The sequence below is a fragment of the Pelobates fuscus genome, chromosome 3, assembly GCF_036172605.1.
Source record: "Pelobates fuscus isolate aPelFus1 chromosome 3, aPelFus1.pri, whole genome shotgun sequence".
NCBI classification, from domain to species: domain Eukaryota; kingdom Metazoa; phylum Chordata; class Amphibia; order Anura; family Pelobatidae; genus Pelobates; species Pelobates fuscus.
Genome location: NC_086319.1, coordinates 420,107,820 through 420,134,135, shown reverse-complemented (window position 1 = coordinate 420,134,135; position 26,316 = coordinate 420,107,820). Strand labels below are relative to the sequence as shown.

The 26,316-nt window shown below is 44.7% G+C and overlaps 1 protein-coding gene across 1 annotated transcript in view; it reads right to left on the bottom strand.

Annotated features, from left to right (window-relative positions):
• LOC134603633 (alpha-2,8-sialyltransferase 8F-like) overlaps positions 1–26,316 on the bottom strand; it is a 76,749-nt gene that overhangs the window by 30,908 nt on the left and 19,525 nt on the right. The window contains exon 2 of the mRNA XM_063449782.1: positions 12,239–12,319. Within this exon, the coding sequence (XP_063305852.1) occupies positions 12,239–12,319 (81 nt within the window). The remainder of the gene's footprint in view (positions 1–12,238; positions 12,320–26,316) is intronic.

The window sequence follows — 26,316 nt, the reverse complement described above, 5'->3', positions numbered from 1 at the left end:
TCCCTTACCTCTTCCTTTCCCCCCTTTCTTCCTTTCTTTTGTTGTTTCCCTCCTTTCTTTTCTTTTCTTTTCTCCTTTTTAACTATCCCCCACTTTACTTCCTCAAATCTCTTTAAGGTCCCAGTCCCTTTCCTGTATATTACCAGTATTAGAATAGTTATAGGAGGAATAAAAGACTAAGTAATTCCCAACAGGAAAAAACACAGAGAAGATCTCTATTTAGTAAACTTGCCCCCTCGACCCAACCGTTATTTACCAGCTAAAGCCTCATATTATATTATATATGAGATAGTTGCAAGAGGAGGGAGAGGCATAAAACAAAAAATAAAAAATAAACGCCAAAGCTTCAACAAACAGGGAAGGACATAGACTATTGTTTAGGAGATTTACCCCTGTCCCTTTTGCCTTAAGTGTTAATTTCCGTTATATCAACTATACACTTAGCTCTAGACTGGCTTCAGTATTTCTCCAGTGTATCTTGCCCATGCATCATGAGTTGCTCAGCGTTCTTTTTTATTTTCCTTGGCTGCCTATCGTTTTGCTCCCTAGGGGCCCGGCTGCATTCAGACAGGACCTCTCATTCGTCCTCCAGCCCTGGGCAAGCTGCCAGCATGAGCCAACCCTTCTCCTCGACTCGAGCGTTTCCTAGCCACATACCACGAGGACGCTGGCTACGTACGCCTATGTCATCACTCCTCTCCCCGTCACACTAATACTAACTGTTACAAGCTCCACCAAGGAGAAAAGTTTAACTTGATCTTTCTGACTGTGTCTCAAAAGGGAATAAAACCAGATATCCTTTTCTAAAAGATCATTTATAATCATTTATAATGGAACAGAACATATATCTAAGAAACAAATGGTTACTATAAAATTCTTTCTACTGTTATAGGTCAAATCTCTTTTTTTCAAATCTCATTCGAGGATCTTATTCCATTTGTACAGTCCTGTTCAAAAACAAGTCACCAGCGAGATTGTTGTATTGGCTCTACATATTTGTATTTTCCTTTTGCAATTTTCCAGCCTTTCTTCATCATGATTAAAATCTTCCATTCCCCTTGTTATCTGTATAGTCTTTCTTTGCACATTTTCCAGTTTATGGTTACAGGAAATCGTACTGAAATTACTTTGAAAAGATTCTCGGGGTTATTCAATAAAGTGAGAATTCAAACTTAACAACCAGCTGAGCTGTTAAATTTCAGCTATGCTTTCAGTGTGTCTGTTTGGCATAAATCTGAAATTGATTGAATTTACTGTAAATTCTCACGTTAGTGACTAGCCATGACTGTGTAAATCTTCCTTAAACGGCACATGGACAGCAAACATGGGCAAAGGCATGGCATTGACTGGTTCTAGCTAATAACAATCTTTGAAAGTTTGTGAAGGGGAACGTAACGAGCCAGGTTAGTTTACAAGAGGTTTTAATGTAAAGTTTATAGTTATTGGCTATTTTAACTTTTCCTAAACTCTACCTGAATTCCGATAAACAGGGAGCAATTCCAGGACAGAAACCTGATATCAGAACAGTCCTGTCAGATTCGGGCCAGTTGGGAGGTATGCCCCAGGCTCATATAATGTACCCCAAATTATCTTGCCCACTATACAGTGCCCATCAATGAAAACAGAACCAGCCAGTATGAACGAATACATTGTAACGGAAGGAATTCACAAACTAAATGGAAGTGGAGTGCACTGGGACCTGTGGATGTAAAATCTTCCCATGACCTTAAATCAAATTAAAGAACTAGTCACCGATTATCAATATATATATTTGTAATTCTTTATTTTTATTGTGCAAGGATAACCATACAGACTGGTGATGCCACGACAGCATTGACAAACACTTAAGTTAGATACATGTTTATACATTGCCATAGTGCGAGATAAGTGCACCTTTTTAGGGTGTTAATAAACAGGCTAAACTATACATCTAGGCAACCTTCGGCACTCCAGATGTTTTGCACTACACCTCCCATGATGCGTTGCCAGCATTACAGGTGTAAGAGCATTATGGGGGATGTAGTCCACAACATCTGGAGTGCCGAAGGTTGCCTATCCCTGATCTAGACCCTATGCATGAGTGTAACCAAATCATCTAAAGACATAACTAGACGGGAGAATGCAAACTAGGATTAATGCAATCTAACCGGCTTAGAAAACAAAAATATAGTGAGACCACCGGTACCCTCGCCACTGAATAGAAAAATAAAAGCTGATGTGACAAGCCACTCAGTCATCATCCACATTTCGATGGTTTTCCCGTATGTTGTCTCCCAAGAGACTATTTTCTCTACTCTTGGCTTCCATCACCTTCCCCTCCAGGCCAACTATCAAGAACACTGTAACCAAGTGTCTGGAAAGCCCAAAGACTCCATCGGGACTTATTCACAACTCTTCTGGAACTCGGTCTGGCTGTAGCTAGCCTCAACTCCTGGCCAACATTCACCCTGGTTTTCCCATACTTCCCTACCAGCTACAAGAGCACTTTTTGGAGGAAAGGTGACTCAGACAATGTAGAACAATCATTCCTTGAAAGTCACGGGGGGAGAGCCCTGTATTTCGTCGACAGGAACTCACGATAGTTGACCGGGAGATAATTAGTTTAGCAAGCAGCAACTCAATTTTCTCCCAGACACAGAGGCACCAGAGCGAGATTATTTGCTTTTAAATAGGGACCCGTGCTGGGGGTCCGTGCTGTGCCTAATAAAATTAGATCTACTCGCAAAATTAAGTCTCGGCTAATGTATGGGGTGAAAGCTACACCAGCTAAAAACACTACTTTCACTGGAAGAAGCTATAATACTACGGGAAAGGGAATCCTTGGCGGGGATACAGTGGTGATCCACCACAGCTGCATAATAATAAACAAAAACATCGCAAAAACTTAGCACAATTATTGATATTTTATGTATAATGCGATTATACAAGGTGTAGTAAAAGTAGCTGTCGTTAGCATTTGAAGTCCTGATAGATTATAAAAGCAGTGAGGTTTGGTAATCAATACTATCCAACAGGGAACACAGATTAGCAATCCTTATCACATGATGATAAATATGTTATAAAACACCATGAGTAATAAGCAGACAGATGTAAGAGGGCAATAGGATTGAATAAAGCATTATGGGAAGTTGTCACCTGACTTTTAAATGAACAAGTTGGAACAAAATTCAGAATTTCTGGTGTCAGTAAATTTTCCTGACTCTCGATTTGTCCACGAGTTAAAGACACATTCCGATGTTATTCAACAAAGTGCAACATTTGGTCCACATAGGGAAGACATGTTTAAAATAAGTTGTTATTGTATATGCCATTTCTATATTTACGAAAGGCAATTGCTGCTGAAATTCAGTTATTTTAACATCTCCTTGGTAGCATTTAGTGTCTACTTTAACCCCATGTGTGACATGTCATGGTTCCCTTTTATTCCAGAAGTTTGGTCCTTAAGGGGTTAAAATCAGTAAATCTCACATGTATATCCTACGTAAAATATAGGTCACATAATTATCAAATATTAAGCTAATTCACTCTGAAAAAAATGTGCTAGAAGTCAAAATATTATCGATATCAACGGCCAGCTTGGCGTTCCAATCTCTCGAGGCGGTGTCTTTGATGGTGTGATCCACCCTCCTGATTTACTGAGTGCCGATGTTCGGAGGTATGTGGGTTGATATGAGTGTATATCAAGTTTAGTGAACAGTGTAATCTTACAGGGTTATTCCCAAACTCTGAACTGAAGCAAAATAAAGTCCAAAAATGTAAATTTAGACAATAGAATATAGTGAATAGGCTTCTGGCTGTTTGGATGGGTTTCTAAATAGCATTTTGTTAATCACCCACAGAGCTCTATATGGGTTGGTAATTTTTTTTTTCCTGGACTCGTGCTTCAATTTAATCTGTTAGAAAAAATGCTTTATCTAGAAAATTTCCCAGGGACTTTAACAGCGTCATTGTGGTAGTACTAGCTATCGCCGGGACACCATCAGCACTTCACCCCCTAGCGGCCACAGCTTGGCCGAGGTCTTGCCGTCGCTTCCCACCCTGGAGCAGGGTCCTGGATCCAGCTTCTAGTGATTAAAGCTCTCCTGCATAGAATATAGCTGTATAGCTGGTACACCCAAACACTAGTCGAGACTGAGCGAAGGGTGGAAAGGAACTGGGCTATTATGGCCAAGTTGCATTCTTACATACACAGCCCCCAGCATGGGGTCTCCATTCAATGCAAGAGAAGCCCCTCCCATAAATCTCTGTGCCTGGGAGATAATAGTGTTAAAGACCGGTAAGCTAATTATCTCCCAGGAACAGAGAGGCAAACACAAAATATAAAAACATAAAATAACCCCCCAAAAATCATAAAAACATAAAATAACGCCACAAATAATACATAATTAATAACCCTGATCTGAGCGCTCAAGTTCTCCAAATAGCGCTGAGATCCATGCCATGTAGGGGAAACGCCAACGTGTTAAAGTTCTGACCGGCTGCACACATGGTCCCAACCCAAAACAGTTCCAGGGCGTTTAGTGCTTTTGCCGATCAACATTCGGGAGCTCCTGCGTCCGAAATATAGGGTGCTCCAGCTGGCATATAGGTAGCGTTTGTGCCCCTTAGTCTCAGTAAACTTCCCTCCAAAAAGCGCTCTCCTGGCAGGTTACAAAGTCATTCAAAACCCTGGACCAAGTTGTCCAGGAGCTGCACGGTCACGTCATGCCGAAAACAGTTCCATAACATTTGCGGCTAAGTCCTGCTGAGAACAATTCGTGGGCTTCTTCAGGCGAACGGCCACCAGGGAACTAGTGTTCGGTTCCATTCGAATGAAGGGAAAGTGTCAAACCAGGGGCACCCAAGGAAAGCTGCTAATGGTGGCTGGGAAGGTTTAACTCTCAAACAGGGTCTTTAGATATGGCCCATAGTCCTTGGGCAGGAGGCCAGCTAGCAGGCTCCTCCAGGATCTTGTGGCATAGGCACGTTTCCACACATCTCATCCCCCCCAAGGGAAGACTAACCAGGTACCAGACTTCCTGTCGGTCTGTACCTGAGTTAGTCGAGAAGGCTGCCCCAAAACACCCAGCTAACCTATGGTAGCCTCCTGTGCCATGCTCTGTCCTGGTTGTTCCACTTTGTCGTGTCTGTAACATTTGTCAACCCTGGTGTCTCTTGATACCAGGCACTGCTGCTGGGCCATGAGACCGGTTGTTTCTACTCCCAGTGATGCCTTCTGTCACTGGGGAGTGAGACCAGTTGTCTCCACTCCCATGGATCTCTGCTCCTGTGGAGAGGGACCATATCATATCCTCTCCCTGTAACTCCGGCTGCCGCTGGGGAGAGAGACCGGTTGTCTCCTCTCCCTGCAGGGTGCGCTGCCACTGGGAGGAGAGACCGGTTGTCTCCTCTCCCTGCAGGGTACGCTGCCGCTGGGGAGTTAGACCGACTATCGGTTATTTTATGTTTTTTTTTTATATGTTTGCCTCTCTGTTCCTGGGAGATATTTAGCTGACCGGTCACAGAACCCCATTCCAACATGGACATAAAAGGGTTATTGTCACTATGGGAATGGGTTATGAAGAGCCCTTTGATGCTTATTCTGCCACGCATGTGAAAATGGGGGTCCTGGGAATTCTACACATTGAGCACCATACATGAAAACTCTGGAACAGTTCACCGGATTGGAACTGTGCCACGATAAAGTTCATTTTTTATCGAGTCCCCCAACCACCAATCATGACACTATTAGGAGGGTATGTTGGGGAGGCGATGAGGCATCAGAGGATACCAAGGACTTGAGGGCGCCCTCTCCCCAGAGTCCCAGGAACTCCTCAGCAAAAAGCTATAACCATAGCAGGGAACTATAACCACTGCAAGAAGCTATAACCACTGCAAGCAACTATAACCACTGCAAGCAACTATAACCACTGCAGAGAACTATAACCACTGCAAGCAACTTTAACCACTGTAAGCAACTACAACCACTGCAAGCAACTATAACCACTACATATAACTATAACAACTACAATAAGCTATTATTATTGCAGAGAGCTATAACCGCTGCAAGGAGCTATAACCACTGAAAGAAGCAATAAACACTGCAGAGAACTGTAACCACTGCAAGCAACTATAACCACTGCAAGCAACTATAACCACTGCAATAACCTATAGCCATTGCAGAGAGCTATAACCATTGCAGAGAACTATAACTATTACAGGGAACTATAACCACTACAGGGAGCTATAACCATTGCAGAGAACTATAACCACTACAGGGAGCTATAACCACTACAGGGAGCTACAACCATTGCAGAGAACTATTTCTATTTGTAGGATTTACTGCAGTAAGTTCTTTGGTCGCAGATTATATACCGTATATACTCGAGTATAAGCCGAGTTTTTCGACACATTTTTTGTGCTGAAAAACCCCAACTCGACTTATACTCGAGTCAATGTCTGTATTATGGCAATTTACATTGCCATAATACAGACAAGGGGCTGTGTAGGATGGGGGCTGGCAGAGAGCGTTTACTTACCTCTCCTGCAGCTCCTGTCGGCTCCCTTCTCCTCCGCGCCGGTCCGGTCAGCTCCCCTGTCAGCTCCCAGTGTAAGTCTCGCGAGAGCCGCGGGGTCATAGTGCGGCCGCGAGACTTACACTGTGAGCTGACAGAGGGAGCTGACCGGACCGGCGCGGAGGAGAAGGGAGCTGACAGGAGCTGCAGGAGAGGTAAGTAAACGCTCTCTGCCAGCCCCCCTCCTACACAGCCCATGCCACTGGACCACCAGGGAGTGAGAGCCACCATCCCTGCCATGTATCAAGCAGGGAGGGGGGACGAAAAAAAATATAAATAATAATATTTAAAAAATAATAATAAAATAAAAAATAATATAACAAAAAAATTATTAAAATAATAATTAAAAAAAAATAATAAAAATGCCCACCACCCCACCAAGGCTCTGCAACACATACACAAACACACACTGCATCACACACACTCACACTGCACTCATGTACACACACTGCACTCATACACAGACACTGCACTCATACACACACTGCACTCATACACACACACTGCATTCATACACACACACTGCATTCATACACACACTGCATTCATACACACACTGCACTCACATACACACACTGCACTCATACACACACTACACTCATACACACACACTGCACTCACACTGCACTCATACACACACACTGCATTCATACACACACTGCACTCATACACACACACTGCACTCATACACACACACTGCACTCATATACACACACTGCACTCATATACACACACTGCACTCATACACACACACTGCACTCATACACACACACTGCACTCATACACACACACTGCATTCATACACACACACTGCACTCATACACACACTGCATTCATACACACACTGCACTCATACACACACACTGCATTCATTATACACACACACACTGTAAATAAATATTCAATTAATATAATTTTTTTAGGATCTAATTTTATTTAGAAATTTACCAGTAGCTGCTGCATTTCTCACCCTAGTCTTATACTCGAGTCAATACGTTTTCCCAGTTTTTGGGGGTAAAATTAGGGGCCTCGGCTTATACTCGAGTATATACGGTAAGCGATTACTTGCAGTTATATGATATTGTGTGCTCCCTTTACCAGTTGCTGATTGTGCAATAAACTGAGTTTGGCATTTTTTGTATTTAATATCGGGGAGAGAGCAGCAGGAGAGGGGGTAGTGTCCTCAGAAATTCTTAATAACGAATAATATTTCAAATAATGAATAATATTATTTGATAAATTAGTAGGTTTTCTCCATGGATAAGAGCACTATACAAGGAGGTGGAATTGGTTGAATGACCGGGCTTTTTGACCATTTTGATAATTTGTGCGTATCTCCCCTGGGGTTTGTCCCCAAGAAGGAGCCCGGTTCTTACCAGTTAGTGTTATTACTTCCTTGTAATTTTCTTCATTTTTTCCTCTGCTCTCAACACTGATCAGCCTGTAGTCTCATCTTTCATAATCTCAAGTTAGTAAATTGGTAAGAACCGGGCTCCTTCTTGGGGACAAACCCCAGGGGAGATACGCACAAATTATCAAAATGGTAAAAAAGCCCGGTCATTCAACACAATTCCACCTCCTTGTATAGTGCTTTTATCCATGGAGAAAACCTACTAATTTATCAAATAATATTATTCATTATTTGAAATCTTATTCGTTATTAAGAATTTCTGAGGACACTACCCCCTCTCCTGCTGCTCTCTCCCCATCACTTATTGTATTTTTACAGAGATTCGGTTAATGATGGCATATCAAGGGAGGAGAGGACAGCGTCCTACGCAGAGGCGTAACTAGAATCCCTGGGCCCCCCATACATCTATATCCTACCCCATACGTCCCTACCCTCCCCCCTCCACACACACACATGTAGACAAACAGATACACATGCAGACACATACATACAGACACACACACACACACACAGAGACCCATACATACAGACATATGTAGAGACACACACACATACACTCATAAACTCACAGACACACACACTTACAGACACACACTCACAGACATATACTTACAGGCACACACACATACACTCAGACACACACACTCACAGATAAACACACATACACTTACAGACACATACACATGCAGACACACATACACTTACAGGCACACACATACACTCACACTCACAGACAAACACACACACTCAGACACACATACACACATTCAGACACTAATACATACACTCACAAACACACACTCAGACACACACATACACATTAAGACACACACACATACACACTTACAGACACACACACTTACAGACACACATACACTTACAAACACACACACACATACACTCAGACACACACTCACACTCAGAGACACCCTTACATACACATACACTTATAGACACACACACATCAGACATACACATGCACACAGAAATTATTAATAATTAATGTACACCCAGCCTCCCTACCTGGAGAGCTGGCATGGACCTGTCACTGGGGTCCAGTGGGGCTTCAGTGCGGCGGGCGGCAGAGCTCCTGTGACACGCGGCAAGGGAGCTGTGTTCTCCCAGCTCTGCCAGCTCTGCTCCTTCGCAGAGCCGGAATATGACATCATATTCCAACTCCCAGCATCAGCAAACAGAGCGCGCGAGAGAGCAGAGCTGGGAGAACACAGTTCACTCGCCGCGTGTCACAGGAACTCTGCCGCCCGCCAATGGGGTCCATTAGGTGGCCAGTGGGCCACCTCGTGGGCCCCCTTTGACAGGGGGAACATGGAGGGGGCGGCATCTATGTGGCCCATGGTCACAGGGGTAGTGGCTGCAGACGGGCCCCCTGAGGTGAAGGGCCCAGTCGCAGCCGTGACCCCTGCGACCACTGGTCCTACGCTTCCTTTGATACTGCACTGAAGTTGGTTCGGAGGATGGGAAAAAGAGCGTTAATAGCAAAGTCGGACATTGAATCCACTTTTAGACTCCTTCCATTTCATCCACCTTGTTTTCATTTGTTGGGGTGTCACTTTCAGTTATTTATACGATATTTGCCCTCCTATGGGATGGGCCATTTTATGTTCCTTTTCTGAGCTGCTAAGTACCTTTTTGGAATGGGTTGTTTCACAGGTTGCTGGTTCAAGTTCATTGAGTCTTTATTTTGATGATGTTTTATTTGTTGGGGCTCCGGGGTCAGAGAAGTGCCAACGGTTATTATAGACTTTTTGTGACTTTTCAGTGGATTTTGGTGTTCCAGTTGTGGAGTACAAATGGAAGGGCCTTCAACTAGTTTGTCCTTCCTAGGTGCAGACATTTATACCAAGGAGTTTTTCGCCTACTATGTGACAAGCTGTTGGCTTTGCTGAGCGTGGTGAATCAGGCCCATGGGATGAAGGTGGTTCAGCTCAGACAAATGCAATTGCTCCTAGTTCATCTAGGTTTTGCCTGCTGGGTCATCCCTATGGGGAGGGTTGTCAGCAACTGTATCTAGAGGCAGTTGCCGGACTATTTGGGGATCTGGAGTTCCTTCCCTGGGACATATAAAGGGCACGTGTGCTCGCAGGAGATGGTAGCCAGTTTTTCCTCCTTGGCTTTCATTACAGATGCTTCAGGTTCGGTAGGCTTTGGTATGAAATTCCATGGTAATTGGGACCAGCATTGTGGTGGCTGTGCTCCTTGCCAGCATAACTGATTATTGGAGAAGAACTCACCTCTAATATGGGCTTTGGGAGTCGCGTTCTGTAGAAGTGCTGGTGGCCGATTGCAGACCACTCTGGATTCTTGGGAAAAGTTAAGTTTTAGCTGTTTGGTAGTTCTCAACTGGCAGTTGGCAGGTTGTTAATTTATTTGGTTGCTAGCTGGTTATGCACATGTAAATAACAGAAGGTGTGTAAGGAGGTGTGGCTGAAAGGCAATGGGTCAGGAGTCCAAAGAATTACTCCAACTCCCTCTACTCAAACTATCCCAAGAACTCAAACACTTCATTCACATTTTTTTTTTTTGGCAGTGCATAAGGGTTGACAGACGAGCATGTGGTGCCCCAACAGCATTCCACTTGCTTAGTTAGATTAACAGTTGTAATAGTGGAGTACACGGTAGGTCTTGCACAGTTTTTTTTAAATAAGGTTTGTGGTTGAAAACATTAGTAACATGAAAAAGACAAGTTATTGATGGTAGTAGATCTTGATCAGCATGCATGACTAGATAATCGGTAAGCATATAACAGCGTTATTTGTTCTATGACACAAGTCATGCAGGTATTTAACACTAGCTTATTCAGACAGGAATATGTATTTTTAGAATCTATATTAACGATTATGTTAAAGCTAGGTGAGTCGCTTTACTGAGTTTAACGTCAGCTTGTGAGTGTCTGTTAGGTGCAGGGGTCCTCCACTTTGAGTGTGGTCTAAAATGTCTACAGTACCGGTGGGGACACGTGTGGATGCCAACCGGCTGATCGGGTCGTCACCTTCCCTCAGCCGATGCCCAGTCTGTGGGGCGGTTGTTGGTCCTGGTAGAGCCGACAAGCTTTCTGCTGCGATCTGTAAGGCTGTTCTGTCGCTGGGTGCCATGTGGCGTCCCTGTTCGGGGGTCCGCCATCTTGTGTGGCTGAGCGTTGTGGAATTCTGCTCTTCCGGGCTCCGTCCCTTCTCTCCCTTGATACCCGCTTTTCACAGCATGCTCCCAGCTTCCACGGAGTGGCAGGTGCGTGTGACATCGTTGTGTGCCGCTTCTTGCGGGGCCTCCGTTTTTTTGCCCCTCCGCCCCATGGTGTCGGGTCTTTAGTAGGTCTGCGGGAGTGGGTTGGTGGTGTTGCCGGTTTAGCTGCAGGCTGGTCAGGCTCCGATATGCCACTTTGCCGAGCTGCCAGTGTTGCCCAGAATCTGGCGAAGATAAGGTTGAGCCTTGCCTGAGATGCCGCAAGGTAGGCCTCGGCTGTAGGGCTACTTGGGAGTCGCTCTGTGTTAGGGGCCATCCACACCTTAGGGAGTGGAGTATGGACCCCGGCCCAGAGGGAGGGGAACGGGACTCTATGTGGGCTCTTCCAACATGCACAATCCCACAGGGCTCTTCCAACATGCACAATCCCCCAGGGCTCTTCCAACATGCACAATCCCCCAGGGCTCTTCCAACATGCACAATCCCCCAGGGCTCTTATCAATACCAGACTGACTAATCTCCTTGAATCTAACTTAACCCGCTTTAGTCTGGTTTGCGCACTCATCGTTCTGGTGAAACAGCTTTGACCAAAATAACCAATGATCTAATAGCTGTGAAATCCAAGTGTTATTACTTCCTTCTAATTTTCTTCACATTTCCTCTGCTCTCAACACTGATCACTGATCAGCCTGTAGTCTCATCTTTCATAATCTCAACATATTAGATTTGTCTTTTTATTTATTGCTTCCTATGGAGATCTCAAAGTGTCGGCACCGTTAGATAAGTCTCCTTAATAGCATGGAAGATAAACACAAGTGATACGTATGGAAAATATATGGAATAAAAAAAATCACAGTAAAAAAATCTCGGGTTTATATCACTCGACAATTACTGAAAATAGAAGCACTAAAATGTAATTTTAAATATCCTCTGTGGGTGAAGAAATGCATATAAAACACACTATGTAGGATTTTGTTGATTACAGTAGACCTGCATAGTATAATTTCATTGCTGCTCACACTGTATAGAGGGTAATGAAGTCTTTATGGTGGAATTAATGATCAGTTCTTACTTTTGTAGGGGGGTGCGGATGACCGATTTCTTTATATTCTGGCATGTTCTCCCGGGTAACCACCGTATCTGACCGTGAGTACTGCAAGAAAAACAAAACAGGTCTGATTGAGGTATCATATAAGGATTATTCACTCCCATTCTCTCTGTCCCGTTAAAGGTCACATCAAGGTGACTGAGAATAGACTGAAACATAGAAAAAGAGAAACAAGCCTTAACTGAGAGGATTAATTATAAACACCAGCTGAAGAAGACTCGACGTCAGACAAGCACAGATATTTAGGGATTATTTAGAAAAGTAATTGTCTGACAATTTTTGACTGCTTGGATATGTTGGCCTTAAATTTTAAATTAATTTTGAATTCACTTGAAAGTTCTGAAAATCCATACTTTAGTGAATATTCCTGAAAATATCTTTATTAATATAAAGGACATGACTGCTACTGTTGTAGAATTATTAGGCCCCTTTAAATCTATACTCTTATATTTCTTTCTCAGGCCTCAGAGTCTTACAAGAATGCTTTGTTCATAGAAATTGTGTGTCAGCAGGAAATGTTAGGTTCCTGCTGAGTGAAACATTGTAGCAGCTAGTCTTAATAAAATGTGAAGTTACTAAAAGCCTTGAAAACTAACCTTGAGACTAACGTGCCAACTACTCAAAATGGCTGCCGAAGCACCCCTCCCATCGAGTGAACTCCTCGTGCTAGCAAGATGGTGCTGGAATCTGGAGGAGAAGTTCATGACGACAGTAGTGACCTAAGATGGTACACCCAGTAGGGAGGGCATTTGAATGAACCACTTAACACTTAACCAATTACTGATTTATAATTCTATGTTATCTTGAATTCTCCAGTGATGTAATAATGCCTTTATAAGGGTCTGCGCACCCATTTTCTGTGCTCTTGCCATTAAATTTCCTGAAATTCTTTAATTTAATCTGAACCTCGTGTCTCAGTGTGAATTTACTTCTGCGTGCACGCAACTTTATTATTTCTAATTTGGACGGGAACAGATAGTCATTCAAACGTATTGGTTTGCATAAAAGAATCCTTTACAATTTGGCGCATCAACGTGGGGCTCTGGGTTATGACCTATCGGACAGCTGTCCAAGAAGACCCTGGGGGGGTTAATCCTGGGAGACGGAAGGAGCCTGATCACCTCTGAAATACACGGTAGAGATTGCTGCAGCACCTAGCCGGCATGTTCCTGCCCCCTGTGATTTACCTGTCCCAGTGTCTGAGACTGCTTCCGTGGGGACATCAAAGTCAGGTAATTACTTGCCCAGAGACCTTGTATTTTTAATTTGATACCTATTTTACCTGCATGTTGACTATCTGTTGCCTGGGTGTGTTTGAATTGGTTTGTCCTTAGCTTAGTGCCCGGGTAGAGTGCTTGCCTGTTTACCCCTTTTAGGAGTCACGTGGCTGTGGCTGTAAGGAAAAAGGGGGGGGGGTCTGTGGAAGTTTTCCTGGGGGTCCTCTATTACCTGTTTACCTCTTTTAGGTGCCGAGTAGCTACGGCAGTAAGGAAAAAGAGGGGGGGGGGGAATCTGTGGAGGTCAGTGTAGACTCACTGCTTCCTGGGGGTTCCCCATAGTGTCGCTTTGACAGCTTAGCTAGACTCATTGGACACTTCTTTTCTCTGCTTGCAGAGAGGTGGTACATTCCAGCCTCGAGCGCTGAGGCTGGTAACATTCCAATTCTTTTCTTTTGTGGCGTGTGGATTCGGGCAGGCATTGCTGTCTCCATCACCACGTGGTAGTGAGACTTGCGGCTGGGTCCGCAACAGGGACACTACGGGAGTGAGGGTAGAGGTGGTTACGGGTCCGAACCACTGTAACGAGGGAGGTGTACGGAACTCGGGCCGGTGTTTGCTGTTTTCCGTTGCCGCCAGGTAGTGAGACTAGCGGTAGTCATTCCCCGAGCGGGGACACTACGAGGTTTAGGGAGGTGGCTTTGGCCACATGAGTAAAGGAAAGGGATTACTGTTGAACTTATTTGAACTGTTGAACTTATTTGAACTGTGATGCATGCACTGTATTTACACTGAAATGTTGTCTTAATTGTCTGTCACACAGATTCCTGTGCGTACTTTTATCTTACTCTCTGTACTATTTACACTTTCCCCTCCTATTTCTCTTTGTTGAGAGAAGTGATTGGTCACACACTTCTTGCCACGCTCCAATCCGCGGCTACCTCGGGTAGGCGGAATCAGTTACTAGTCTATGTTTTGGGAAGACGTACGTAAGAACCCACTCTTACGTAGCAGTCGAGCACTGTAGACATTCTGTTCCTTTTTCTTTCTCTATATCTGGGACGCCTTGTATAGGGACGATGGGACAGAAGTTAAATAAACCCAATAAGGGTTGGTTAGCATGTGATTTGGTAGAAGATAGAGAAGGAGAAGAGATGGTTAAGAAAGTTGATAAAATTGCTAAAGTGTGTGGAATTGCCGTACCTCCGTGCGGTAGGTTGCAGCCAGAGAGCTGGCGTAAGTTACTGACAGAAAAGAAAGGGAAGCTGTTGGACCATGATTTAGTCCGTACAGCGGTAGCCTGGTACCGAGTAGCGAAGGCTATTCAGCAAGAGGGATGGATTGAGGAAGAGGTTGATCACAGAGGTTTAAGACTGTATGCTTATTAAAATAATTGTGTTACTGGGAAGTTCTCCCAGCCAGCGCCCTATTATTACATTATTATGTCCAGGAGGTGACCACGCCCAACATCCCGTCAGTAATGACCGAAATGTAGCTGACCATGGTCACCATCCCTGGTCCCCACCCTACCCCAATCTTAAATGCTGTCGTTTTTTTTTATTGCTTGTTGGCCGATTTAGGAGCCGGTACCACCCTGATAGAGGGTTGGGGTTTTGTATTGAGTTTCACTGAGATTATTACTGTGTTATGATTGACCTGACTGGATCAGGAGTTATTTGCTGTGTTTTACTGTTTATATGCGCATCGTTCTAATATGTACATGGCCATATTACTTTCTGCTATAGTATGGGTACCCTAGGTGTGTGTGGTGCGTATTGTCTAAATGTTGTGTTTTTGTGTCTCTTTGCTCGCAATAATTGTAATGTAATTGTCCTTCTGTCTTGTTACTGTACAGCGTTGACATGGTTAAATCTCATGCCTGCAGTTTCTCTCTCTCCCCTGTTTGCACTCTGTCTCAATTTCTCTTCCCCCCTCCCTCTCTTTAGCGGAGGAGGGACACGTCTGCCTTCAGCGAGAATGTGGCAGGTCTGTGTTCAGTGAAGTTATTCAGAGCTACTGATAAGAGTTAGAAATCGGATTTTTGCTAGAAGACATTCTAATTGTGTATTTTGTTATTTACATAGAAGTTGATAGGATGGTTAAGGAGTGATGTGTCGTATAAAAGGTTTCTAGGGTTTGTATATTGTTATTGTTGTTGCCATTTATATGACGCCAACAGATTCCGTAGCGCTTTATATATATTGTGTTTTGTGATAAGGCAGAGAGTGGGGGTATGGCTCATTACGGAGTTTAGGAAAGTGATTAATGGCTGTTGGATGATAAGGTAAACTGGTTGAATTCCGTGAGTTTATTTTGCATCATGTTATTTTAAAGTACATGTTTCTAGAGACAGCTTTACGGGCTGTTAAATGCATAATGTTCTCAATTGTCTTATTTAACCTGCCAGGTTTGTTTATAGTTTAGTATTTCATTTTGCTGAACAGAATGTTGCTTCTCTGACTTATTTTATTAGTTATAATATAGTGTAATGTTGAAAGTACGTCAGCCACCACCCTAGGGATGACGCCTAGTACAAAAGGAGGTTGGCCCTAAGGTGACGTCACTTCCGCCCTTACCTCCTGTCTCTTCCTTTCCCATACATATCATGGTCGTCACTTCCACGCTTGTCATCATTTCCTTCCCCGCCCCTGTCATGGCTGCCTCCATCAAGAGGCCTACCCCTATCATGCTTATCCTGTCTTAGGATATGCTGTTTTCCTTGAACTCTACATATTATGAACAAGGAAGTTACAATTACTAAAATAATCCTGCTATTTGTTTCCCTGTATCAGAAATGTGTCTGTGACAAGTGATGGTTAATGATGGAGAAAATATATAGATAGAAAATATATATATATAGCGATTTACGTGTAAGTAACAAATGTGTTTTAACTTTGTGTACAAAAATTGATAACATGCTGGAAAAGGGTTATCTTAAAGAATATTTACTAAAAGAAATTTCTAATAAACAAAGATTTCTTGAACAAATGGTAATACAGTTAAAGGTTTGGTCTAAAAAAGTTTTGATCTAATTGAAAAGGAACCAGAAAACATTACAAGCCTAACTATTTACAAATGGAATAAGGATTTAGGTACTAGCATAAACTATGAAGAATGGATAAGGTGGGAGTGTGCTCCAATCTGTCTTTATTGGATAATGATAGCCTCCAAGATTAAAGACTGATTAACATAAATTTTGATGTAAGCCCAGATATTTTATTATTGCATATACATATGAGTCGAGACTTTGGCCATTCTAATGTATTGATTCCAGATCTGTTACTAGCAGCAAGTACATTAGCAGCCAGAAACTGGAAACGAAAAAAGGTAAATTAATGTACAGCTATTTATAAAGCTTAACAAAAATCTCCATTATCTTTTTCATTTATCTCGCAGAAAACAATGTTATTTGTCTATTTTGTATGTTTTAATACATTATCAGTGAAGAGTAAAATAAGTTTTATCCCTTTTACGAGACATAAAATTGTTATAATGTATATTTGTGACGTATGTAAGAATTATATTTTGAGATGTTATTTTATATATATATAAAAAAAAAAAAAGGAGAGAGTCAGGGATAGCGTCTGTCTCAACGGGCAAAAGTCTGAGATGGGAGATGTAGTGGGTTAGCCACTGCGGGATACCCACGGAGTGAAGCATTCGAGGCCTGTTCAGACAGATGAGCATGTTAGCCTTTTATTATTTTTCTATAGGGAAAGCATAGGGTCAGTTAATAGTTGTTGTAAATGGGCTATTTGCAGCCTCCATAGCGGAAGAGAATCCTACCTGCCTCCTCATTTGTACCTGGTATTGTATGCTGATGGATCCTTATTCCCCCCCCCCATCAGTCCTATAGATCTCCTCACCCTCATCCTCTCCTTTACCACCCTCCCCCTCCAATCCATTTCTCCCGTCCGCTCTTCCTCCCTTCCGCCCATCCACCACCCTGCCCACCTCCACTGCTACATCACCTGTCTGCTCCCTTATCTGCCCACCTCCTCTTACTCCTTCCACTGATCCCTTCCCTTCGTCTGTCTCCCCTCCTACTGCTCCTTCTTCTCCTCTTCCCTCATCTCCTGTCCTCCTACTGCTCCTTCTTCTCCTCCTCCCTCATCTCCTGTCCTCCTACTGCTCCTTCTTCTCCTCCTCCCTCATCTCCTGTCCTTCCTACTCCACCTTCTTCTCCTCCTCCCTCATCTCCTGTCCTTCCTACTCCACCTTCTTCTCCTCCTCCCTCATCTCCTGTCCTCCTACTGCTCCTTCTTCTCCTCCTCCCTCATCTTCTGTCCTTCCTACTCCACCTTCTCCTCCTCCTCCCTCATCTCCTGTCCTTCCTACTCCACCTTCTCCTCCTCCTCCCTCATCTCCTGTCCTTCCTACTCCACCTTCTCCTCCTTCTCCCTCATCTCCTGTCCTTCCCACTCCACCTTCTCCTCTTCCTACTCCTCCCGTCCCTCCTACTCCACCCGCTACTCATTCCTCCATCTCCCCACCACCATATCTATATCCTTTATATGCTTCCTCCCTTCTTAATCCCTACCCATCTCCTCCACCCTACCCGTGCCCCGCCCTGGCATCTGTCCAATTGGCCTGGCCATTCTCCTACCCTTACCACGCAACTCCGCCCTCAGCCACTTCCCATGTACCTTCCATTGCCACACCCCCTACCCCGATCACGCCTACCCTGCCTCAACTTGCTCAAGTCGTGCCCACATCCAATATGGCAGCCCCCAGTGGTGTGGCACCTCTAGTGCCGGTCCTAATAATTCTTGCTCCTCATGATATTAATTCTATTCTCTATTGTATCCAGCCAAAGCACCTTACTTCTCTAAGACATTTCCGCCCACAGACAACTCTGCCTCTACCTGACATCATATTTTGAAGAAAAGTTGCTCCGGCCACTCTTCTGCCACTTCCCAGGGGGGAATACCACACTACGAAAAATTCCCATGTACCTTCCATTGCCACACCCCCTACCCCGATCACGCCTACCCTGCCTCAACTTGCTCAAGTCGTGCCCACATCCAATATGGCAGCCCCCAGTGGTGTGGCACCTCTAGTGCCGGTCCTAATAATTCTTGCTCCTCATGATATTAATTCTATTCTCTATTGTATCCAGCCAAAGCACCTTACTTCTCTAAGACATTTCCGCCCACAGACAACTCTGCCTCTACCTGACATCATATTTTGAAGAAAAGTTGCTCCGGCCACTCTTCTGCCACTTCCCAGGGGGGAATACCACACTACGAAAAATTCAGACTGGTGGAGGTACACCTCATCATGACCTGTTTTGTGCACTCTCAAGGAAATAGTGCGGTCCTGATCCAGATACCCATGGAAGTAAGACGCATGTATCATCACTGGGAGGTGGCTGTCCCTTATGTTTTCTTCACTAAGTCCCCAGAAATCTCATGAAACACTAAAAATCGATATCAGCTCCCTACAAGGCAATATCAGACAGAAATAGGTGAGGATACCTCTCCTACTGCTCCTCATGGTTGTTTTGAACAGATGAAAGAGGAAACAAGACACCTCTCAACAGTGCATGCAGTCGCTTTGCCAGATCCTGACTCCACTCTGTTTGTGGATAGCCTTAGATTTGCGGATGAAGAGGGAAGGTACCATACTGGATTTGCTGTTGCTACAGAAGATCAGGTACATCAAACATCTTCACTTTCCTCACCCACATCTGCTCAAGACGCTGAATTGACAGCCTTCTCAGTGGCATGCAAAATGTCTGAAGGAAGACATGCTAATATCTACACTGACTCAAGATATGCCCTGGGTGTGGCACATGATTTTGGATCAATCTGGAAGACAAGAAGACTTCACACAGCAACTGGTACGCCAGTTAAGCATAGCACGGCTATTAAGAAGTTGGTGGATGCCCTACTCCTTCCAGAAGAAGTGGCCATACTGAAGGTGAAGGCCCATGGAAAACTGAATTCAGAAGAAGCACTACTCAGCCGACCAAGCTGACAAACAAGCCGCAAGTGCACCAAGGGAAGTGGACAGAAGGGTGTCCGCTAAAGAAACTTCTATATTCACCATGAAGATCCTATCTACAGATTTCAAGCTCCTGAAAGAATAACAAGCAGTTGCTGACCCTGAAGAAATACAAAGCTGGAAACAGAAAGGGGCATCCCTTAAAGACGGGCTGTACTCCAACACTCTCAAGTTCTGTTTACCCAAAAACATGTACTGGGCAATGGTCCAGTGGGCCCATGGAGTTTTATACCTATCCAAGACCCTCATGAACTCTTTGATCTCTAAATACTCTGAAGCACCTATAATTACTCCTCTAATCAACAGTTACTGCCGATCCTGTGTCATTTGTGCCAAGGACAGCTCAGGCAGAAGAGGAGGAAAATCCTAAGCATCTAGCTAACTCTCACTATCCCTTTCAAGAATCCAAGTGACTATATCCAGGTGCCAGAGAGTTGCCGGTTCAAATATGCTATATTTATAATAGACATTTTGTCAGGATGACCAGAGGCCTAGCCGGTCATCAATGTGACAACCAAGACCATATACCCAGTAATGCATCGTGAAAGTTGCAGAGATCACTCAGTGGATTCACCATTCCAGACTCAAGACTATCTCTGCAACATGGGAAGTAACATTTGTTGATCTTGACAAACCTTTGATTCTAAAGGAAAAGTTACTTAAAAAGATGTCAACAAGTAGGTGTTTTGATGGCCATAATAATGCCTGACCACCTGCCATCGATGGAAAGCCGAGGACCCCAAAAAGGAGACCTCGTGAAGCTAAAGAGATTCAGACGCCAAGCTTTTTCAGGATTATCTGCCCATCTTGAGTTTGTGGTGATATCACAATTGACTAAATGATTTAAGTCCACCTACACTGACATAGCATGGGACAGGTTTCATACTATGATGAATAAGTAAATGTGCCCTAGCCAAGGTTATTATGTCCATACACATAATACATGACAAGGTACTCTTGACACACCACATTCATGCTTCAGAACAAAATATATATATATTGATGCCATAGGTGTGCCAAGGGGGGTACCAGATGATTTCACAGTAAAAGACGAGGGTTGAGTCCACAACCATCACTACTAATGATATTGTGTACTATATTTATTACATCCAACTGCACTTTGCACTAACACCAAGCTAGCGGCCACAGGGTTTCTGTGTCTTTGGGCTAACAAGTCTTCTGATATTAACAAATAAAGTTTTATCTTTTAGTAATTAACATTTTAAGGGGGGACTGTTGTAGAATTATTAGGCCCCTTTAAATCTATACTGTAGCGAAAGCCACTTCGCCACTGTGGTTTGGAGGGGGCTGCTTGCCCGCCTCTTACCCTGTGACTACGGTCCCTGGGCGATTTGGCCCTTTATGCACGGTATTTGGGCATACTGTGGGTTATTGGGCTGCCCCAGGATTATGGGCCCTCTCATCAGCCCATACGAAACTTAAACCCCATGGCGTTTGAACTGTGTTTGTGGCATCTAAACGCTGTTTGGATATGTTGAGCGCTCAGATCCAAGCCATTTGGGGATGGGTTGAATGTGGGGGTTCTGTTTAGTATAACAGGAGTTATGTATTTTTATGTCTTTTGGTGGTTGCTGGTAACATGTGCTTAATGGAGGCTGTGTTTGTCCCTGGATATAATTAAATCAGCTTCTCCATTGTCTCCAGGATAGAGGATTCTGGGGAACTAGTTTGAGCTTCTAAAAACCATGCTTCCAGAAGGTCAAATGCACATTCGTACTAACTTTTGAACCCCTGGTCCAATTCGTATGATTTTTGAGTATGTTGTTCCCCCGAATGGATTGATTGTGTATATGTATTTTTATGCGAATGTGATGTATATTTTGGGAGTTATGAATGTTGTGTAAAAACTGTATTTTCCCTACCTAGGATAATTGTATTTTCCTGTGTGTACAGATAATTAGTTTACAGGTAGAGGGGAGGGCTATGTGTGGGATGTAACTATTGTGTGATTGGTTAATGTATGTTACTGTGTGTGTCCCTCCCCTTCATGGGAGCACCTAATAAAAAGGGCTGCAAGCTAGCAGCCAGAGAGTTCTATTTTTACCCTCAACTTGAGTCCTGTCTCTTATTGGGGGAATCTGCTACAAGGGATTGCTATGCTAGGCATATTCCCTTGCTATAATCACTGAGCTCTTGTAAGAGCTTGTTCCTGCTTCATTCTGAAGGGAGATAGCTGCAGCCTGCGGTGCTTATGGTGTCTGGTGGAGTGCTTGGAGTCCTCTGGAAGCGCTAGGAGCATCTTTCAACGGAGGTACCAAGTCGGGGTGCCAGGTGATCCGTTACATATACTCTTATATTTCTTTCTCAGGCCTCAGAGTCTTACAAGAATGCTTTGTTCATAGAAATTGTGTGTCAGCAGGAAATGTTAGGTTCCTGCTGAGTGAAACATTGTAGCAGCTAGTCTTAATAAAATGTGAAGTTACTAAAAGCCTTGAAAACTAACCTTGAGACTAACGTGCCAACTACTCAAAATGGCTGCTAAAGCCCCCCTCCCATCGAGTGAACTCCTCGTGCTAGCAAGATGGTGCTGGAATCTGGAGGAGAAGTTCATGACGACAGTAGTGACCTAAGATGGTACACCCAGTAGGGAGGGCATTTGAATGAACCACTTAACACTTAACCAATTACTGATTTATAATTCTATGTTATCTTGAATTCTCCAGTGATGTAATAATGCCTTTATAAGGGTCTGCGCACCCATTTTCTGTGCTCTTGCCATTAAATTTCCTGAAGTTCTTTCATTTAATCTGAACCTCGTGTCTCAGTGTGAATTTACTTCTGCGTGCACGCAACTTTATTATTTCTAATTTGGACAGGAACAGATAGTCATTCAAACTTATTGGTTTGCATAAAAGAATCCTTTACACCGATACCTCCGTAAACCATTCCCGTTGTCCCCTCCCACCAATAAATACCACAACACCATATTAGTGGGTAAGAGAAATGGCCACAGAAATATTTTCCGACAACCAGCAAACCACCACTGTCAGCTGCTGGTTTGACCCTGCAGACAGATAAATTGGCTATATAACCAGAGCCTCTTCTGCCTGTCTTTTGTGATCCACCAAATCAGGCTACGACTCCCCAAGCCCATCCAGGCAGTGTCCTTTTATAACTTGCTGGTGCAGGAAAACCCACCACCACAGCCTGGACCCTAAACTGGGGAAAGGCTGCATCCCCCCTGAAGACAGCGCTTTTTCTTGTAATTCTTTATTTTTGTGGTGCAAGGAAAAGAACATATGCAGGTAAAGACGTGGCATTGACAGATAATGCAATAAAAGTAGTTTGCGTGTCCAGAGCATGTTGAAAAATTTGCACCTTTTTTTTTTTTTTTCTAAAACAGTAGGCCTGGAATCCTGGCTTGAACCATACATTTCACAAATATAACAATAGTAAACGTTTAGCTTTTATCGAGGGTATCCCGTGCTGTGATATAGTATGCTATAGCATGTTAGATTAGGTTTAGGTACCACCCTGGGATTTGTATTTCAATCTAGTGGGTGCTGCAAGAGCGTCACTATCCAGACCCTGCGACCTGTGCTTGTGGGTGTGTGCTGCCTGTATGGGAGCTAGGCAGGCGTGTCTGAGAGCTGAGTTGAACAACTCTATGCTAGAACAATTGGAATTGCTACTGGCATTCAGGTGTTGTGTAGTTTGCCGTGAGCTGAAGTACATGAGTGTGAGTGTCAGCTAGTGCCTCAGGTGCCGAGCAGGTGTTCTGGTTTAGTGTATATAATAGTTGCGGCTAATAGAGGTTGGGTCTTTTTTAGCTATTAGTGCCCCTAACCAAGGGGGCTGCGGGGGGGGGGGGGGGGGAGTCATGGTGGGTATCTTGCCCTATGTCTATCTTGTTACCCCTCTTTGTAGGGTCTCATATGGAGGACAGACCTTTGCCAGTTGTTAAGCAAGGAGGTTTTTTGGGTTTGGTAGCCATGGCTAGCCAGAGGCTGAACAAAAAGCAGAAAGAGCTAATAAAACAAGGAAAAAACATAATGGAATGGGTGCAGTCCATAGCTGCCCTTTGCCTGTTGGGTTCTGAGCCCAGTCATGTCCCAGTTCCTGTAGTCGTGCGGTCTCGTGGGGTGAAGGCGATTACTGTGGCTGGGTCCCAGGTTGGTGTTCCCCTCCGGTTTCTTGACTCCTCTCCAGGGGCGGACAGTCCCAGTGTCCGCAGCAATGCCGGTGCCTCTTCAGCTGAGGTGATCTTGTGACTGGTCCCATTGTGGCTCACCGTAAGAGCTTGTGGTGTGGTCCATTGGTATAGTATTCCCGCGTTTCTCAGTTGGCTCGTAGTTTGGAGGAGTGTTCTGCGCCATTGCAGGGTGGACCTGGATAGGTCCTGGTAGAAGGACAATTCAGCACCTTCAAATGTGTAAGGTGTTTGGTTACGTAGGGCTGAGAAGAGTGCCTGTTTGTCTTGGGCTAAAGCGCAGCGGACTATGATGTCACTTACTGCAGTTGTTGGGGCCCTTGGTGATTTTGGTAGGCGAAACATGCTATCAAATGCGAGCTTTTTGGCTTGTTGTGGTGGCAGTAGTGAGGCTGTTAGTCGTCTCAGGTAGTGGGGCAATTCTGCCATGGTGACAGACTCAGGCACCCCCCTTATCTTCAGGTTGTTACGTCTGGAGCGGTCCTCCATCATTGGCAAGGTGCGCGGTGAAAGCTTGTTGCGTCTTTTGGACCTTTTGCAGTGAGTCCTTCACATTGGACACTTCCTGCCTTACATCCATGATGTCCTCTTCAGTGGCTCTGACCCTGTCTGTAACCACCTGTAGGTCAGCCTGGATGACTGCTATGTCCGTGGCTAGTGTCTGGCGAAATTCGGTGAGGTAGTTTTTAATGTCCTGCTTGGTAGCCAGGGCTGTCAGATCAGGGAAGCCTGCAGCTGTTATCTCTGCAGTTTGTGGTAGGGTGTGAGCTTGGGGGGGGTCAGGTGTTTGGGTATGAGGGTCGACAGGGACCTCCTGGGATACTGGGGCCGCCATTTTGGGCTGGGCCTGGCGTTGCAAAAGAGCCCCAATGTCTTGGGAATCGCTTGTTGTACCTTGCTGAGGTTTCTGGGAGCGTCTCCCCATGGCTGAGGGTTGATGTGCTGGTGAGGGGTGTTCCGTGCTCCAGTCCCACTCTCTCTGGAGGGGGATGCGCCCCAACAGGTCTTCCAGGCGTGCAGGGAGATGGTAGGCCGCGGTCTTTTTCCGTCGCCGGTTTTGTCCGGGGTTTGCAAAGAACGGCATGTGCCGACACCGGAGGACGTCAGTGTGTGGATGTTTATGTTGGCTTGATTGGATGGGCTGGATATTTTGTGATATTCGGTGGATTGTGCAGAGCGCCGTCGGAGCTGTGGAAAATGGCGCCTGCTTCGTTCCGCGGTCAAGCCCCGCCCCCCAGCGCTTTTTCAACAACCGTTTGGAAACCCATATTAAAAATATCCAGCCTGATGGGGTTGAGGTGAATCCCATCATTCCTCATCATGTCTCATCATGTTATGATTGTCGCCCTCCAGCTCAACATGACAAATCACCAGGCCCACTTAAATGCGTTCACATCTGTATAAAACGAGATTGCTCCAGGGCCTTAGCATTCGCTAAGGATTGCCAACAGGGACGGGGAACCACCTCCGACCAAATTAACACCAAGCTGGGAAACAAAGCAAAGCAGCATGCCAAATCGTGTTTACATCAGCCTCACAGGTCCAGAAACAAAACACTGGAGGACTACGCACTCCGGGTAAATCTGATGCCATCTGAGGCCCTTTATCCCGCACCATTTTACCCTAACTTGGTCATGAGAGAACCCCAAATTCCTGTTGGTCTTTGCTCTGCCCAACGAGCTGCCCAGTAAATAAAAGGAGTGACCTATAATCCAAAGAAAATAAACAGAACCTGGAAAACAGATAAACTGTTATTACTCCCAGAGCGCCTACAATAAGTGAGGGTGCACATATAAGCAAAATCTGTGAGAGCTCCAACAACCCAAACGCTGAATAGCAGCATGTGATAACCCTAATCTGCTAGCCTGAGTAGCCGTGCCTATGCGAAAAGAATGGAGTGAGTAACCACTATCCTGTACCCCTACCGACGCAATGCTAACTTAAAGACACTTGAAAATTGCGAGCGCGTGAGTACTGACCTGTCCTCATGGATAAGAAAGGAACACTCCCAGAATGGGCGAACTCGAAGAAAGGCACGAACCAAAGGAACTGGACACCATGCACCAGCAGTAGCATCAATCCTAATAGCTCAACCAGACCCCAACTCTTCGGTCTTAGACTTTATAATCCACAATTCCACTGAGCTTTGGTCACTGGAAACATCACTGATGCACTACTGGCTCTAGGGGCAAGTAACTTGCCAATTCGCAAGGCCGCATAGGAAAATAGGGAAAGAGACACTCTAAAGAGAAGAACTTCAAAGGGGGTAAAACAAACTGATGGAAGAACCCCACATAGATTTTCAAGTAAGGGGACGGAGAGAGGACGAAGGACGTCCGCCACTCGTTCCCTCCTCCAACCCTGTAATATTCGCCGACTTAGGAGTGACTTAGTAACATCCTCCTATACCATAAACTGGATTAGGAAGGAAAGGGCTGACATGTTACGTCATGCCAAAGCCACGGATGCTCCGGCATAATGCAGGGAGTATAGAAATGCCAGCGTAGCGCACAACCTACCATTGGATGATAAATCAAACTCCCCTACCGAATCGGAGATCCACTGTTCCCATACCGACCCATATGCCTGCTAGGAAGATGGAGCCAACGACCCTCTGATTAGTTCTGTTAAGTACCAAAATCGAGGTT